General features: G+C 47.8%; 1 protein-coding gene across 12 annotated transcripts in view; it reads right to left on the reverse strand.

The window, feature by feature from the left end:
- The window catches only part of tbcd (tubulin folding cofactor D), an 80,587-nt gene that overhangs the window by 43,130 nt on the left and 24,645 nt on the right, over positions 1 to 12,812 (reverse strand). For 7 of the 12 annotated variants that reach the window (XR_009718532.1, XR_009718528.1, XR_009718529.1 and 4 more), the window contains exons 14-39: positions 12,526 to 12,682; positions 11,767 to 11,824; positions 11,669 to 11,698; positions 11,386 to 11,471; positions 11,226 to 11,306; positions 11,051 to 11,124; positions 10,841 to 10,958; positions 10,382 to 10,442; positions 10,294 to 10,316; positions 10,181 to 10,212; positions 10,026 to 10,088; positions 9,879 to 9,955; positions 9,730 to 9,811; positions 9,455 to 9,573; positions 9,280 to 9,371; positions 8,490 to 8,630; positions 7,661 to 7,744; positions 7,261 to 7,419; positions 7,046 to 7,184; positions 6,255 to 6,379; positions 5,961 to 6,038; positions 5,811 to 5,897; positions 5,653 to 5,740; positions 5,476 to 5,585; positions 5,298 to 5,382; positions 5,123 to 5,173 (exon numbers count right to left, since the gene is read on the reverse strand). Coding sequence is in view for 5 of the 12 variants with exons in the window: in XM_061302940.1 (XP_061158924.1) it covers positions 5,138 to 5,173; positions 5,298 to 5,382; positions 5,476 to 5,585; positions 5,653 to 5,740; positions 5,811 to 5,897; positions 5,961 to 6,038; positions 6,255 to 6,379; positions 7,046 to 7,184; positions 7,261 to 7,419; positions 7,661 to 7,744; positions 8,490 to 8,630; positions 9,280 to 9,371; positions 9,455 to 9,573; positions 9,730 to 9,811; positions 9,879 to 9,955; positions 10,026 to 10,088; positions 10,181 to 10,212; positions 10,294 to 10,316; positions 10,382 to 10,442; positions 10,841 to 10,958; positions 11,051 to 11,124; positions 11,226 to 11,306; positions 11,386 to 11,471; positions 11,669 to 11,698; positions 11,767 to 11,824; positions 12,526 to 12,682 (2,285 nt within the window). In the remaining 7 variants the exon portion in view is untranslated. Of the gene's footprint in view, positions 1 to 5,076; positions 5,174 to 5,297; positions 5,383 to 5,475; positions 5,586 to 5,652; positions 5,741 to 5,804; positions 5,898 to 5,960; positions 6,181 to 6,254; positions 6,380 to 7,045; positions 7,185 to 7,260; positions 7,420 to 7,660; positions 7,745 to 8,489; positions 8,631 to 9,279; positions 9,372 to 9,454; positions 9,574 to 9,729; positions 9,812 to 9,878; positions 9,956 to 10,025; positions 10,089 to 10,180; positions 10,213 to 10,293; positions 10,317 to 10,381; positions 10,443 to 10,840; positions 10,959 to 11,050; positions 11,125 to 11,225; positions 11,307 to 11,385; positions 11,472 to 11,668; positions 11,699 to 11,766; positions 11,825 to 12,525; positions 12,683 to 12,812 lie in introns of those variants that run through there. The other 5 variants (XR_009718531.1, XM_061302939.1, XR_009718533.1 and 2 more) reach the window with 5 other exon arrangements.

The raw sequence follows: 12,812 nt of genomic DNA on the forward strand, positions 1-12,812 counted from the left end.
TCATAGAAAAAAAAGCCATGGAACATTAATTTTCTGTTGTGCCATGCACAATCTTAACAGATAAAAGTTCAGCTCAGTTGTCAGAGCAGAATCTCTCTGACACATATGAGCAGTCTCTCAAAGTTCTTGTGTTCCTTCCTTATACCGTTTTTTTCCGTGTATAGTGCGCCCCCATGTATAGTACGCACCCCTAAAAATGGCATGCTGATGCTGGAAAAAAGCTTGTGCCCATGTATAATACGCACCCAATTTTTATGATTTTCTTTTAAAAAAAAAATTTTTTTTTTTTTTTTTTTAAGTCCCAATGATCGTCACACACGCAGGGAGGCAATGGGTCCCATTTTTATAGTCTTTGGTATGGTTTTAACTAGGCTGGATGTAATTTTTTTTGTTGGCGTTGATTTCTCCGACTGCCCGTAAACGCACCACCGCGCTCCGTGCGCATGGAGCGTGTTTGAAGTGAACAGCAGAGAAGAAAGGAACAAGGCAAAGTGTTGTGAAATAAAATATTACCTGTAATACGGATTTAGGTAGAGAACTGAACTCTCGCTCTTTATATAGCTGACGTGTCTTGCTCATCCGTTCTGCGCATCTGTAATGGCGGCCTCCGTATGATATCCGGTTTGCGTGTGTGCGAGAGCGAGAGAGAGCGAGAGAGAGAGCGTGCGAGAGAACGCTCAACCGTAGCGCGCCGCCGACCGCCCAACTGCACCGGGCTGGTCGTTTATTGTGACAGAGCCGTCGCTGAAATTTAGAAGATATTTTTAAAGTCCTGATGTACTTTCTAAAATTTAAGTGGACCTCAGTGCGCACTGCGCAGGGAGCTTAATTTGGTGCAGCGCGCCGGGCGCTCACTGTCGCATTGCTTAAAGAGCGCCTTTGTGTTTTAGGATGAACAGCAAAGACCAAAGGAACAAGGAAAAGTGTTGTGAAATAAAATATTACCTGTAATACGCATTTTGTTATTTGCTGATTGAAACTGCTAATTAAACTGTGAATTGAAACTAATAGGAAGAAAACAACTCTCGCTCTTTATATAGCTGACGTGTCTTGCGCATCCGTTCTGTGCATTTTATTTCACAACACTTTGCCTTGTTCCTTTCTTCTCTGCTGTTCACTTCAAACACGCTCCATGCGACCGCAATGCTCTCGTATCAGACGCTTGCTCGATCACCTGCTCGTTTGCTGTCCCGTGCGCGCACGAAGCGCGGTGGTGCGTTTATGGGCAGTCGGAGAAATCAACGCCAACAAAAAAAATTACATCCAGCCTAGTTAAGACCATACCAAAGACTAAAGACTAAATGGGACCCATTGCCTCCCTGCGTGTGTGACGATCATTGGGACTTAAAAAAAAAAAAAAAAAAAATTAAAAAAAAAAATTAATTTTTTTTTTTTTTTTGTACCCATGTATAATGCGCACCCCCGATTTTAGGGCAATAAATTAGTAAAATTTTGCGCACTATACACGGAAAAAAACGGTAATCCTTTTGTAGGTTCCAGTAGGCTTGTAGACACCGCTGTCTTCTTTGTTAAAGTTTGCTAGTGCCTAATAGTCTGGAGTAAAATTTGTTGTAGCAATTCTTAGGCGAGATCCGAGGTGTTGGTCCATTTACCTCGATCTGTGACGGGTTGATGTTGACGTTCATGTGGCTGAACGTCACGTTGCGTACTTCGAGCCAAATTGGCCACTCTCTTTTAAACGTTCGGCACTGTGTCCACCTTGCTTTTTCTTGGGCGACTCATTTTAATGGAAGGATTCCAGGGGAAGGTTTGTGGGTGGCTTTAGCGCAAAACTGCATCTGAAAGCTCAGCGCGCGAATTACAAGAATGCTGTCGTCACAGCCCACGCTCTAAATTCGGGACTGATACAAATAGAGCGCGAGTGCGCCATGTCCGTACTACTGAGTACGTACACACACTTGTGAGTGTGCACCGAGCTTTCTGACACGGCTTCCGGTAGTAAATGCGCAGGCGAGCGCTTCCCCATCTACTGGTGAAACGCAGTCATCGCAAGCAAAATGACAAAAACAAAAGTTTAATAATACAATTTGTTCAGGGTTGGCGGGCCGGATTAAACGGTCCCGTGGGCCGTATCCGGCCCGCGGGCCGTAGTTTGGTGACCACTGCCGTAAAGGCACCACCGCGATCAGATGAAAAGAGAGGAAAGTGACGTGCGGACATGTGAAAAAAGCGCCTCTGTATGGGAGAGAAGTTGTAGAGGAATAAAAACACCCTTGGAAACCAAAACTTGCCCCTCGTCGTTTGCGATGGAGATTAAAAAACCAACAATATTTGACAATAACACACCAAGGATTGCACCATCGCATCAAACGATGTGTCGTCAATTATGAATTTTACTGACTAAGTGTGTTGGGCAGGATGGCTGAATGCGATGCGCGATTGACAAACAAGAAGAAAGGTGATTTCAAGTTTTATTTCGAGGGAGATTTGTCATGTCTCGTCCCCAGTTTTGCTGTGTGTCTAGGTTGCCATAGTTTCTGTTCGCGTCGCCCCTCCTTTCCTGTGCCACCTCAATCAATGTAACGTGTTTTGTATTTAAGTCCTGTCTGCCCCTCGCTCACCGTCGGATCATTGCATGTGTTACTGTCATGATGTCTGTTTGGTTTCTGTTCTTGTCTTTGGTAATGTCACCCTGTCTTTTTGGTCCACTTGTTTATACACGGAAAAAAACGGTATTCCAAGAAGGGCTGGCGAAACGATGCCATTTGTTATAGGGGTGTAAATCGCGGGTTATGTCACGATACGATATAATATCGATACAAAGAACTACGATACGATATTTGCCGATATCTTAAAGCCTGCTGCGATTCATTCACGATATATCGCGATATAGTGCTCTACGATCGATATTTTTTTTTTTTAATAAAAAATATAGAACAATATCCTGATTTATAACAATTCATACGCAAAATCAACAAGGTACTGCAAACTCTTTATTTAGGAAATTACAAGAGTATTGCAGTATACAAAGTGCTTATTTTAACACTGAACTTTGATGTCGTGTTTTTTCTTTAAATGTGCGGCGAGATTTGTGCTCCCTGAATATTTGATCGCCGCATGGCAGGATTTACAAACTGCACGTGTCTTGTCGGTTGAGCCATATTTTCTTTGGAATCCAAAGTGCTTCCACACGAATGACTTGAAGCCTAAAGGGGAGCAAATTTCCTCGTCTTTTTAGACACTAGCCATAGCACCAGCCCAGGAGCCGCGTACTAGTTGTTGACTCCCCTTTCACGTGCGTGCTCTGCTCACGACACAACAACGCCGGGCGCACTGCCTCCGGAGAGAGGAAGCAAGCAACAATGAACTGGATTTCAAAATAAAGTCGCGTCTAATGTCCGAGGTCAAACACGGCGATATAAATCGATGTTTACCTTTAGCATCGATGCCAATAAATCGTAGAGCATTATATCGATTAGTCGATGTGTATCGATGTATCGTTACACCCCTAGTCTTGTCCCTTGAGCCATCTTTTCTTTGGAATCCAAAGTGCTTCCAAACGAATGACTTGAAGCCTAAAGGGGAGCAAATTTCCTCGTCTTTTTGGACACTAGCCATAGCACCAGCCCAGGAGCCGCGTACTAGTTGTCGACTCCCCTTTCACGTGCGTGCTCTGCTCACAACACAACACGCGCAGTGCGCTCCCGGAAAGAGGAAGCAAGCAACAATGAACTGGATTTCAAAATAAAGTCGCGTCTAATGTCCGAGGTCAAACACGGCGATATAAATCGATGTTTACGTTTAGCATCGATGCCAATAAATCGTAGAGCATTATATCGATTAATCGATGTGTATCGATGTATCGTTACACCCCTAATTTGTTAGCCTTCCTGCGGGGCTTCTGATTAGCTAACTGGCTAGCGGGCTTGAAGGCAAACCTATGTGGGATTTTCTGTCTTCTATTTGGCTTGACAGCACGTACACTTTGAACAAGAGTGGCACCAAATGCTTTTTTTTATTTTTTTATTTTCTTCCCTAAACCGCTGCTTGTTGCAAAGATCCTAGCAGGCGATTGCTAATGTCCAAGAGGGCACCCCACCTCGTCCTCCTCGAGTCTCCAGCTCGCTCTACAAGGTCGACTTTGTACATGAGCCATCACCATGGCTACTAACTGTAAGCCTTTGAACAATTTGTCATCTCAGGCCCTTGGCATTGTACTGAAAACTTTTTGCTGACTTTACCGTCAATTCGCCCCGGTGAGATGTACCCCCCTTTCACAATAAAACCACTCCAGGAATGTCCATCTGGGTGGAATTATGGGCAGGGCGACAGATATTAAGACTTGGGGCATCAACGTGGCTGGCTGGCACAATCAACAATGCCAGCGCTTATACGCTGGCCTAACATAGCCACAATCGATCCTTGTGGCTGCTATCGTTGAGACGTCACAGAGAGTTCCGAATTCTCCAAAGCGCAACGGAGCCCAAAAGGCACAGCTGGTTTCAAGGATTGCACAATTCTCAATCATTCATCCATTTTGTCCTCATTTGGAAAGAATATGCTAGCAGCAGAGGGCCTAGTTAGGATTCCGTGACTCATATTCAAAGCGCAAATTCTTATTTTATTGTCAACGTTTGACTTTATGTTCAAATGGCGTGGTTCAAACCCAGCCATTGAGCGCCAAATAACAACAAAGACAAGCAAATTCAACTCCATACAAGAAGGCACAGATCCCCCGGGAAAAGGAAGAAACCTTATGAAATTAAATCCAATTAGCACAAAGAATGCAAGGCAAGATGTCCGCGAGGCTGAAGTCTCGACATCGGGTGCCAAACGGTCCACGAGCGTGACGCAACAAGCGGCCCTTTGTCAAGAGGCCACGGTAGGGCAAAAGTAGCAAAGCGAGACCTTCAATGCAGGATGACATTCAAATTCAACCATGCCACATCTGTTATTCCTTAAGACATTTCACAAAAGGACAAAGAGTGTCGCTGGAATGGCAACATGCTTGGTGTGAGCACTTGCTTGACACTATGAGCACAAATGCAAGAACAAAATGCAGCATTTTGATTCAGAGATTGTTACAGTTTGAATGCGACAAAAAAGAGCAATGCAAAGGATGACTTGGCTCTTTTATTTGTCTGACTAAGGGAAGACTCACGCATTCAACGCAATGTCATCCGTCCATTTTCTGACTCTCTGGGGACATGTTCTGCCAGAGGTGGAGAAAGAGACACATGAAGACAGCTGTGTGTAATGCGCTAGCAAAATATCAACGATTGGTGGATCAGAAGAGATGTTGCTGAGGTCAAGATCAGCTCTGTGTGGTGCGTTACCTGAGCAACGGGAGGTTTCATGGAGACTCCCAGCAAATGATGTAGCTTATTTCTAGTGGGGTGCAGAGTGGCAGGTTCACGTTCCCTTAAAACAAAACAAAACAAAAAGGGGCGGGACATTGCTTGCTTGGAGACGTGAGGTGAAAAAGGTATGGTCTCTCAAAACGTGGCTCCTTACCAGTCGGTATCGCTGAGCAGGTTCATGACCTCATCCAAAAAGTCAGGAACGACGACGTCGTCGTATGTCAGCAGCATCTCGTACATCAGCCTGGCAGTTGTTGTTCTAACCTGCGGAGAGACAACAGTATTAAATGGAGGCGGCTGACGAGTGCACTGTTGTTTCTTTGGAACGTACCAAGAGGAAGGAGTTGCAGAGCAGCATCAGCAGCTCCTCCAAGACCTCTTTGCGGACCTGGCCCGGGAACTGGATGAGACCGCAGTAGCTGGCGGAGATGAACGAGTGGCACAAGTCAGCGTGGACGTTTGCTCCTTGTTTTGCTTGCAGCTACTCACACGGTGACACAGGCGCGCAGCTTATACACGTCCTTGGACCGCCCAACCACTCGGCACAGCGACAGCAGCTCCACGCAGAAAGGGTGACTTGGGGGCAAAAGGTACATCAGCGCCATAGCCCACGCGTGAAAAAGCCGCGGTGACACTCACTCTTTTTCCGAGGTGAAGATGTCAAAGCAGCCGTTAGACAACAGCAGGTTCAACATCTTGAGGAAAGGGAGGGCGATTCTGAAAAGGACATCCTGTTGAAATCAGTTGTAAGCCAGACAAGTCAAAGTAGAGGAGGATGTCGTTGACTAAGACCATTCAATCCATCCATCCAGTCACTTATTCATTCATTCTTCCGTCCATCGCTCCATCAGACTTTGCCCTGATCACAAAGCAGCAAATGGTTGACTCAATGTGCTTTGGGTGACAACAAAGACCAAGAGCTGCTCTTGGTACCTGGTATTGCGCACATTTTCTCTCAGGATTTGAATCAGGGCATCCATGGCAAAGTGCTCCAGGGCGGCGCGGTCACCTTGGATCCCACGCAGGAAGTCAAGCAAAGACTGGGAGGAGGCCGTCACCTGGAAGGGGCACAGCAGCTCAGCGGTTCGTTTGCACAAACGGGCCACATTCCAAATCTCGCAGCCATCCAATCTGCTGGAGCTGCTGTGTTCCAAACGGCGCTAAATTATGAGCCTTGCGACGGCTTGTACGTTTGTCGATGACATAAAATCCTCTTTCGAGGTCCCTAAATAGATAGGAATCTAGCCGAGGTTCCGTCACAGGACGCTTAGCGGAAGGTCAGCCTAGGCTTTGGCTCCATGATTGTTGTGTGTTGATTTGGGTCCGGCTCATTCTGCAGGTGGCCCTGCGCCAACATTTCCGAGTCTTGCGTGTAGAAAAAAAAACAGTGGCGAGAGCAAAAACAAACTCGGACGGACTTCGTCGGCAACGTGGTTGTTTTGCTAGTGACCTCGCAAATAGAGACCTTGCAGAGAGACAGACAGACAGAGAAAGAGAGACAGACAGAGACAGACAGAGTCAGAAAAAGAAGGAGAGAGAGAGTGGGGGGGGGGGACACTTGACTGAGCTGAGCCCAATGATGAAACTGAAATGGACCATCGTCTAATGACGATGCAAGACCTTGTGAGGCGCTCAGCTCCCTCTTTCAGTAGATTTGCAGTGCACACGTTTTCCCTCACGAATCACAAACAGTCTACAAGAGGAGCATGCTGCCGTCCACTTACTGTGGATTGAGCCATCCCACCCACTGACACGGTGAGGCCCAGCAAGGTTTGGTCACGGTACTCGGGCAGTCCAAGTAGCCGGGTGATATATGGAAAGGCTTGGGATGGCGCTTTCCAGTTCAGACTGGATTTGACATCCCTGAAACAGGAAGGAAGAGCACCTCGTGAAGGTGACAAGGCAACGCGAGCTGGGCAGGCGACAGGCAGGCACTCACAGTGGAAAGATGCTTAACAGCGCCTCTTTGTGGGGGATGTGCGGAATAGGCGGGTCGGAGTGGTGCAGGAGCTGCGTGAAGATGGCGCCGGCGTGCGCTCTGTAGCGGTCGATATTCTCAGCTGACTGCCGCGCCAGCTTGCCCATCATGCACTTCACCCTGCGAGCAACAATCACAACTTCCAGCAAAAAAACCCCGCCGTGGCGGGTGTGCCGTCGAGCTGCCTGAGAGGGCTGAACCATTTGGAAAACTACAAGCAAAATGCCACGATGAACCATCAATTATTTTTCTTGCGTTGTGTTTAAAACTAAAAATGTGTCATGGAAGGAGGCGTTAACAAACAATCTCAAAGGAAGGCGCGATGGAAGGGTCTCGACATGGACCTTCGGCATCTACTCACTGCTCTGGGAGGAGAATCTCTGGGGCTGTTTGTGTCACCAGGATTGTCACATCCTTCAGACTCGTCATTGCGGCCTCTCTCACCCTAAAAAATAAAATCAAATCAAAAGAAGGGAGGGGCGAAACGGGTATGGTGAGATTGCATTAAAGTTGGTGGCGTACATTGAAATTGTCAAACCAAAATGGAATGTGACTGGTGTTTTCAAATACAGGTGCATCTCAATAAAGTCAAATACTGTAGAAAAAAACAAAAACATCTTGATGTTCATTTCAGAAGTTAAATTCCAATATATATTAGAATAGATTCATTGAACAGAAGGTTTAAGACTTTTTCCTACTGAATTTTGATTTACAAAAGGGCACATTTCATTTAGAAAGGATGTCTTCAGTCATTGGCTCTTTGGAAAAAAAACTAATCCCAAAACTAATCAAAATGAAACCTCATCAAAATGTATAGTAACCATTCTGATGGAAAAAAACAACAACAATAAAACAATAAATCATGCATTGGACATTTTTTGTAATAAAACTACAAAAATGGATTGCGTTTTGACCACATTAGAAGTTTTGAAGATGCACCTGCAGGGCTTATGTTTTTGAACAGAGGTAGAAAGAACATGCCTGTCCCGTGTCACAAAAAAAGACAACGGACGAGCCGGGCGGCTGGCATTCCTGCCTGCTGAGGAAGCAAGCGTTGCCTTAGGCTATGGCTAAGACAATCGGGTGTGCGCAGGGGAACAAGTGAGGTAGGCCCCGAGGGAGGGCAACATTGTCAACAAAAGAGAAAAAGGCAGCAGAGGAGGAAAAAGGCAGCAGCGAGCGCCACTCACCAGGCGCCCACGCCCCCTCTCCTATCGGTGGCGTAGTCGTCCATACTGTCCAGCAGGACGGCGTACACGTGGGCAATGTTCTCCGAGCACAGAAAGGATGCCGGGGACCCGCGGGTACAAACGCCCGCTTTCAGACATACTCTGATTAGAAAGAAGAACCAAGATGGTCACATGTCAACAACAACAGCCCGCAGCTGCGCTCAAAACATTGAATGTGTAATCTTCAAAAGTTGTTGGTCTTCGGAGCCAAAGGTTGGCGGTTCACAATGGGTATCCAGTGCGTATTTTCTGGTGCCTTCCTTGCTCAAAATTATACCAACAGGGCAGGACTGATTCAGCTACATCTTCATTTCTCTTCAACAAGTCAACTCAACTCACATTCACTCTTTTTTCTGTAAGACACTTGAATGCCAATTGAGGCCATGTTTCTAGACTGATAAATAAGGTTATGTTGAGTTTATCCTGAAGACTTTTGGAAGGCCAGCGGGAGGGGGCCCCGGAACAAGTAAACAGCACAATTGTTTGAGAAACCCTTGTGGGAGCCCTGTCAGGAAACGTGTTAATAAATGGAGAAAAAAAAAAAAGCGTAGGCTCCCATTTGAGTGACATGTCATTCAGGTCCTGCAGGTAGAGCCAGTCAGGTCAGTTTTATCTTGCCCTCAGTGAAGCTTGCACACGGCAGAACAAACAACAATGAAGACACAAGAGGGCCTTTGACGAACAAGGACATGGCAAAAAGCAAACAGATGAAAATCACAACTCAATAATGGAAGAAAAAGAGGTCGCTCACTGGGACAGCGCTTGGACGGCGTCCCTCCTGGCCTCCGGGAAACGGCGCTCGCGCAGACAGGCGGCGTGCATCTGGCCAAGGCCGTCCAAGATCTGGGGCCACGCAAACGCAACTTAACGATGACGACATCGAGCGAGCGCGTGCAGTACGAAAGGCACCTTGACTTGAGGCGCACCTGCTTGAGCTTGCCGCGGCTCATAAAGCCCGGCAGACAGCCGAGGGCGAGGGCAGAGCTGCAACGACTGAGCATCTGCGGACTCCGCAGCTCCTCCGTATAGCGAGTGACGAGTGCGCCTAAACACACACACATTACATTTGGTTGGCAAATTGGACAACTGCGGCCGGCTTCATCAAGCGTTTGCTATGAGCAGACATTTACAAAACAACAAAATAAGAGACCTCTCATTGCATGAAAAATGTCACAAATTAATCTCTTGAAAAATAACTCACTCTGCTGCTCTGGGTCAGCCTGGCCGGGCCGGACCTGGTAGTATTCCTTGCACAAGGCAGACAGGGCACGCAGCGCGGCATCCTGCGGACGCAAACCAGAACGCTGCTCAAAGCTGAGCGCACTAACGGTGCCCACGCGGACGCATTACCAAGACGCCGTCCTTGACACGGCCTAAGAGCAGATGAAGTGACCCGATGGTGTCGTCAACAAGCGCCTGCCAGCCGGCTGCAAGGCAAAGCGGCAAGCTCACGCGCCTGTTGCGAATTTTCACGTGGGTTCAAGCAAACTGACTCACCGATGACCGGCTCGTTCTTGAACGGCATTTTGGACAAGGAAAGCGTCTCAATAAGTCGGCACACTGCAATTCAAACAAGGAGCTCGGATGTCATCTTGCAGGCAGGAAGCATGACGTTCATTTTAAAAACTTTTTTTTTTTCCAGAGTGACTCACTGGCTGGCCTCATCAGCTCTCCACCAAAGCCCCTTCAAAAGAAAACCATCAAAGCCGTCATTATTATGAGCGATGCCCATCAGCAGCATGTTGACTTCTTCCTGTCTGCTTACCTGTACTGTTTCCTGTCTTGGATCTAAAAGTGGGTCAACACATCCAATTTAGCCCAAAAAATGATTTCACATGCACAGCGTGTCTTACTTTCTGGTGAAGATCCTTCAAAGCCACCACACAGTCGGAGGGAACCATGTCCATGACAGTCCTGTTGTTTGGAACAATGAGATAACAAAAACTGTAAGAACTTCCAAAGCACGTTCCAATTTTGGATTTGCGGCAGCAAGCGGCGCTTCAACTCATTAACACACACCTCTTCCAGTGAAGCGAAACAAAACACTCTTTGCAATGGCAGCAAGCTTTTTGCAAGGGAGCGCTACTTGGGAATGCAAAGGGCTGACGCTTTCACATACAAAATGACCATGTTATAAGTTGTGGTCACGATTTCTCCCAAAAATGATGGTAGCAAAGAGATGAACGGCAAAATAGCATGTTGAAGATGTGAGCAACAGCTACAACCCAGGTGACTTGCGAGCGGTTGTGCGCTTGAAGGCGACCAGACGCTGCTGCGCGACTGTTTTGGTGGCGTTGCTTGTAAACATCTACCTGCCAGTGCAGAGGCCTAGTTTGTAGAGTGCATAGGTCACCTCCGCACACGCCAAGATGGCTCCGTGGCGACCTTGAAGGTCTGCCGCCGCCGCCATCTTCAACAGCTGTGGCAGAACTGCAGCAAAGGCGCAAGAAAGACTTTTCCTTTGTAAACCTTTGTACGCCAAAAAATGCTCCTGGAACAGCAAGGCTGTGCAAAGGGTTTACCCGAGGCCGCCATGTAGTCAGGTGCTTGAGGCGTCAGGTTGTGAAGCGCTTTGGAGGTGAGCTCTCGAATCGCACTGGAAAACACGTTTGACAATTGCTCATTTGTTGCTGGCAAAATGTGAAGAGGTGACTCAAAGAAAAGAAAACATGACACAAAACAACACACATGACCTACCCATCCCAGTGGTTGACCTTCTTGACGACCAAGTGGTCAATCATGGCTTTGGTGTACTCAGGAAAACTGGCAATGTAAACACTGCAAAGCCAAAAGCTAATTCTGAAGGTGGGCGTCTGAGTTGCAGTGGCGCTTCTTCCCTCGGCTGACAATTGCTTACCTAGTGTTCAGGTAACAGCAGTTGCGAATGCCCACAGCGTGAAAGTCCGCCGCCGTTGCAATGTCGATGCCGTGAGGGAACGTCCCCTGCGGTCAAGAACAAAACGCTTGAACAAAACTGCAATGCTAAAGGGCTAAACTTAGGCCTGCCTTTGTGACTATTGCCCCACTGTTGGAAGGCTTTTACTCGCGCTGCAAGATGAACACTTGGTAGCAAATGAGCTTGGAGAGGAAAAAGCGGGGAAAAAAAAAACCCACAATATTGGAGAGGTGTGATCACCAACCTGCCTGCCAACGTTTTCCTGGAAAGCAGCCTGGGACAAAGCAAAACATTTTCATGAGCAAGATGCACAGGTCACAAAGGTCGCTAGGAGGCACTCACTGAGGCGGCCCTGCGGCAGCTGACGTCTCGATCGAACGTGGCCGCCACCAGCAAAGAGCTGTCGAGGCAAACAAGCATGAAAACCCAAGTTCAGCCGGCTCACAATTCAGAAATTCTGCTTTGTGCGAACCACTTCACCAAATATATAGATGCGTTCACATGAGCTCATGAAGTTGCTGCTAGTCGAACAATCTCATCTTTTTAGCTGATCATGTCCATCGGAATCGACCCATGATTGCAGAAAGAAAGAAAGAAAGAAAACGCGAAGACGATTGCTCCGACCAACACAACCAGCGTGTGTCTTTGGGGGCAGGGATCAGATGTCAACTACCTCTGCTGACACTTTGGCCTTTAACAACTGCACCCACCCAAGGGATAGGAGAACAAAAAAAAACGTGTCCTGATTCCACTCCGGATAAGTCGTTGCTTACGAGGCAGGATCGACCAGTTACCGGCAGGGTCTGTGAGACAAATGCTTTGCCTGGTTCCCACACACGCAACAGTGAGTCAGTTTCCCTTCCAAGAGAGCAGGAACCAGCTTGTCAAAGCGTGGACCGAAACCCACAGCCGACAGGCAAAACCCGGTAATCCTGTCCATGAGGGCAAAGGGAGGGAACGGTGTTGCCGAGGCCGGCGGGCTGCTGAGTTGCGAGCCGCAACTCGTTTGCCTTTGCCACGAGCGTTATCGACCACTCCGATTCGCGCCGGCCCGGATCGAACTGGGTTCGGTTCTCGCAGTCAGCCGTCTTTTGCTCTGACCTTGCGATTTGGTTGACAAAGGGCCGGAGCTCTTTGGGATCGTAGGCCCTGGCGAAGGACCAGCACACGTAGCAGGCGGCGTCGCGCACGTTGTAGCCAATGCTGCATGCGCCCCTCTTCTCATCGTAGGTCAGGGCCAAGGTGATGAGCGGCACCACTGCACAAGACAAAGTGGCCCCATGTCAGCATCAGCCAAACGAAACCTCAAAGCATTTCCCGTGGGACGCCTGCTCGCTGGGGAATAGAGCCCACTCACAAACATGGAAAAGATAAAAAAATTGACACAT

This window comes from Syngnathus typhle, linkage group LG17 (assembly GCF_033458585.1).
Source record: "Syngnathus typhle isolate RoL2023-S1 ecotype Sweden linkage group LG17, RoL_Styp_1.0, whole genome shotgun sequence".
Classification (NCBI taxonomy): domain Eukaryota; kingdom Metazoa; phylum Chordata; class Actinopteri; order Syngnathiformes; family Syngnathidae; genus Syngnathus; species Syngnathus typhle.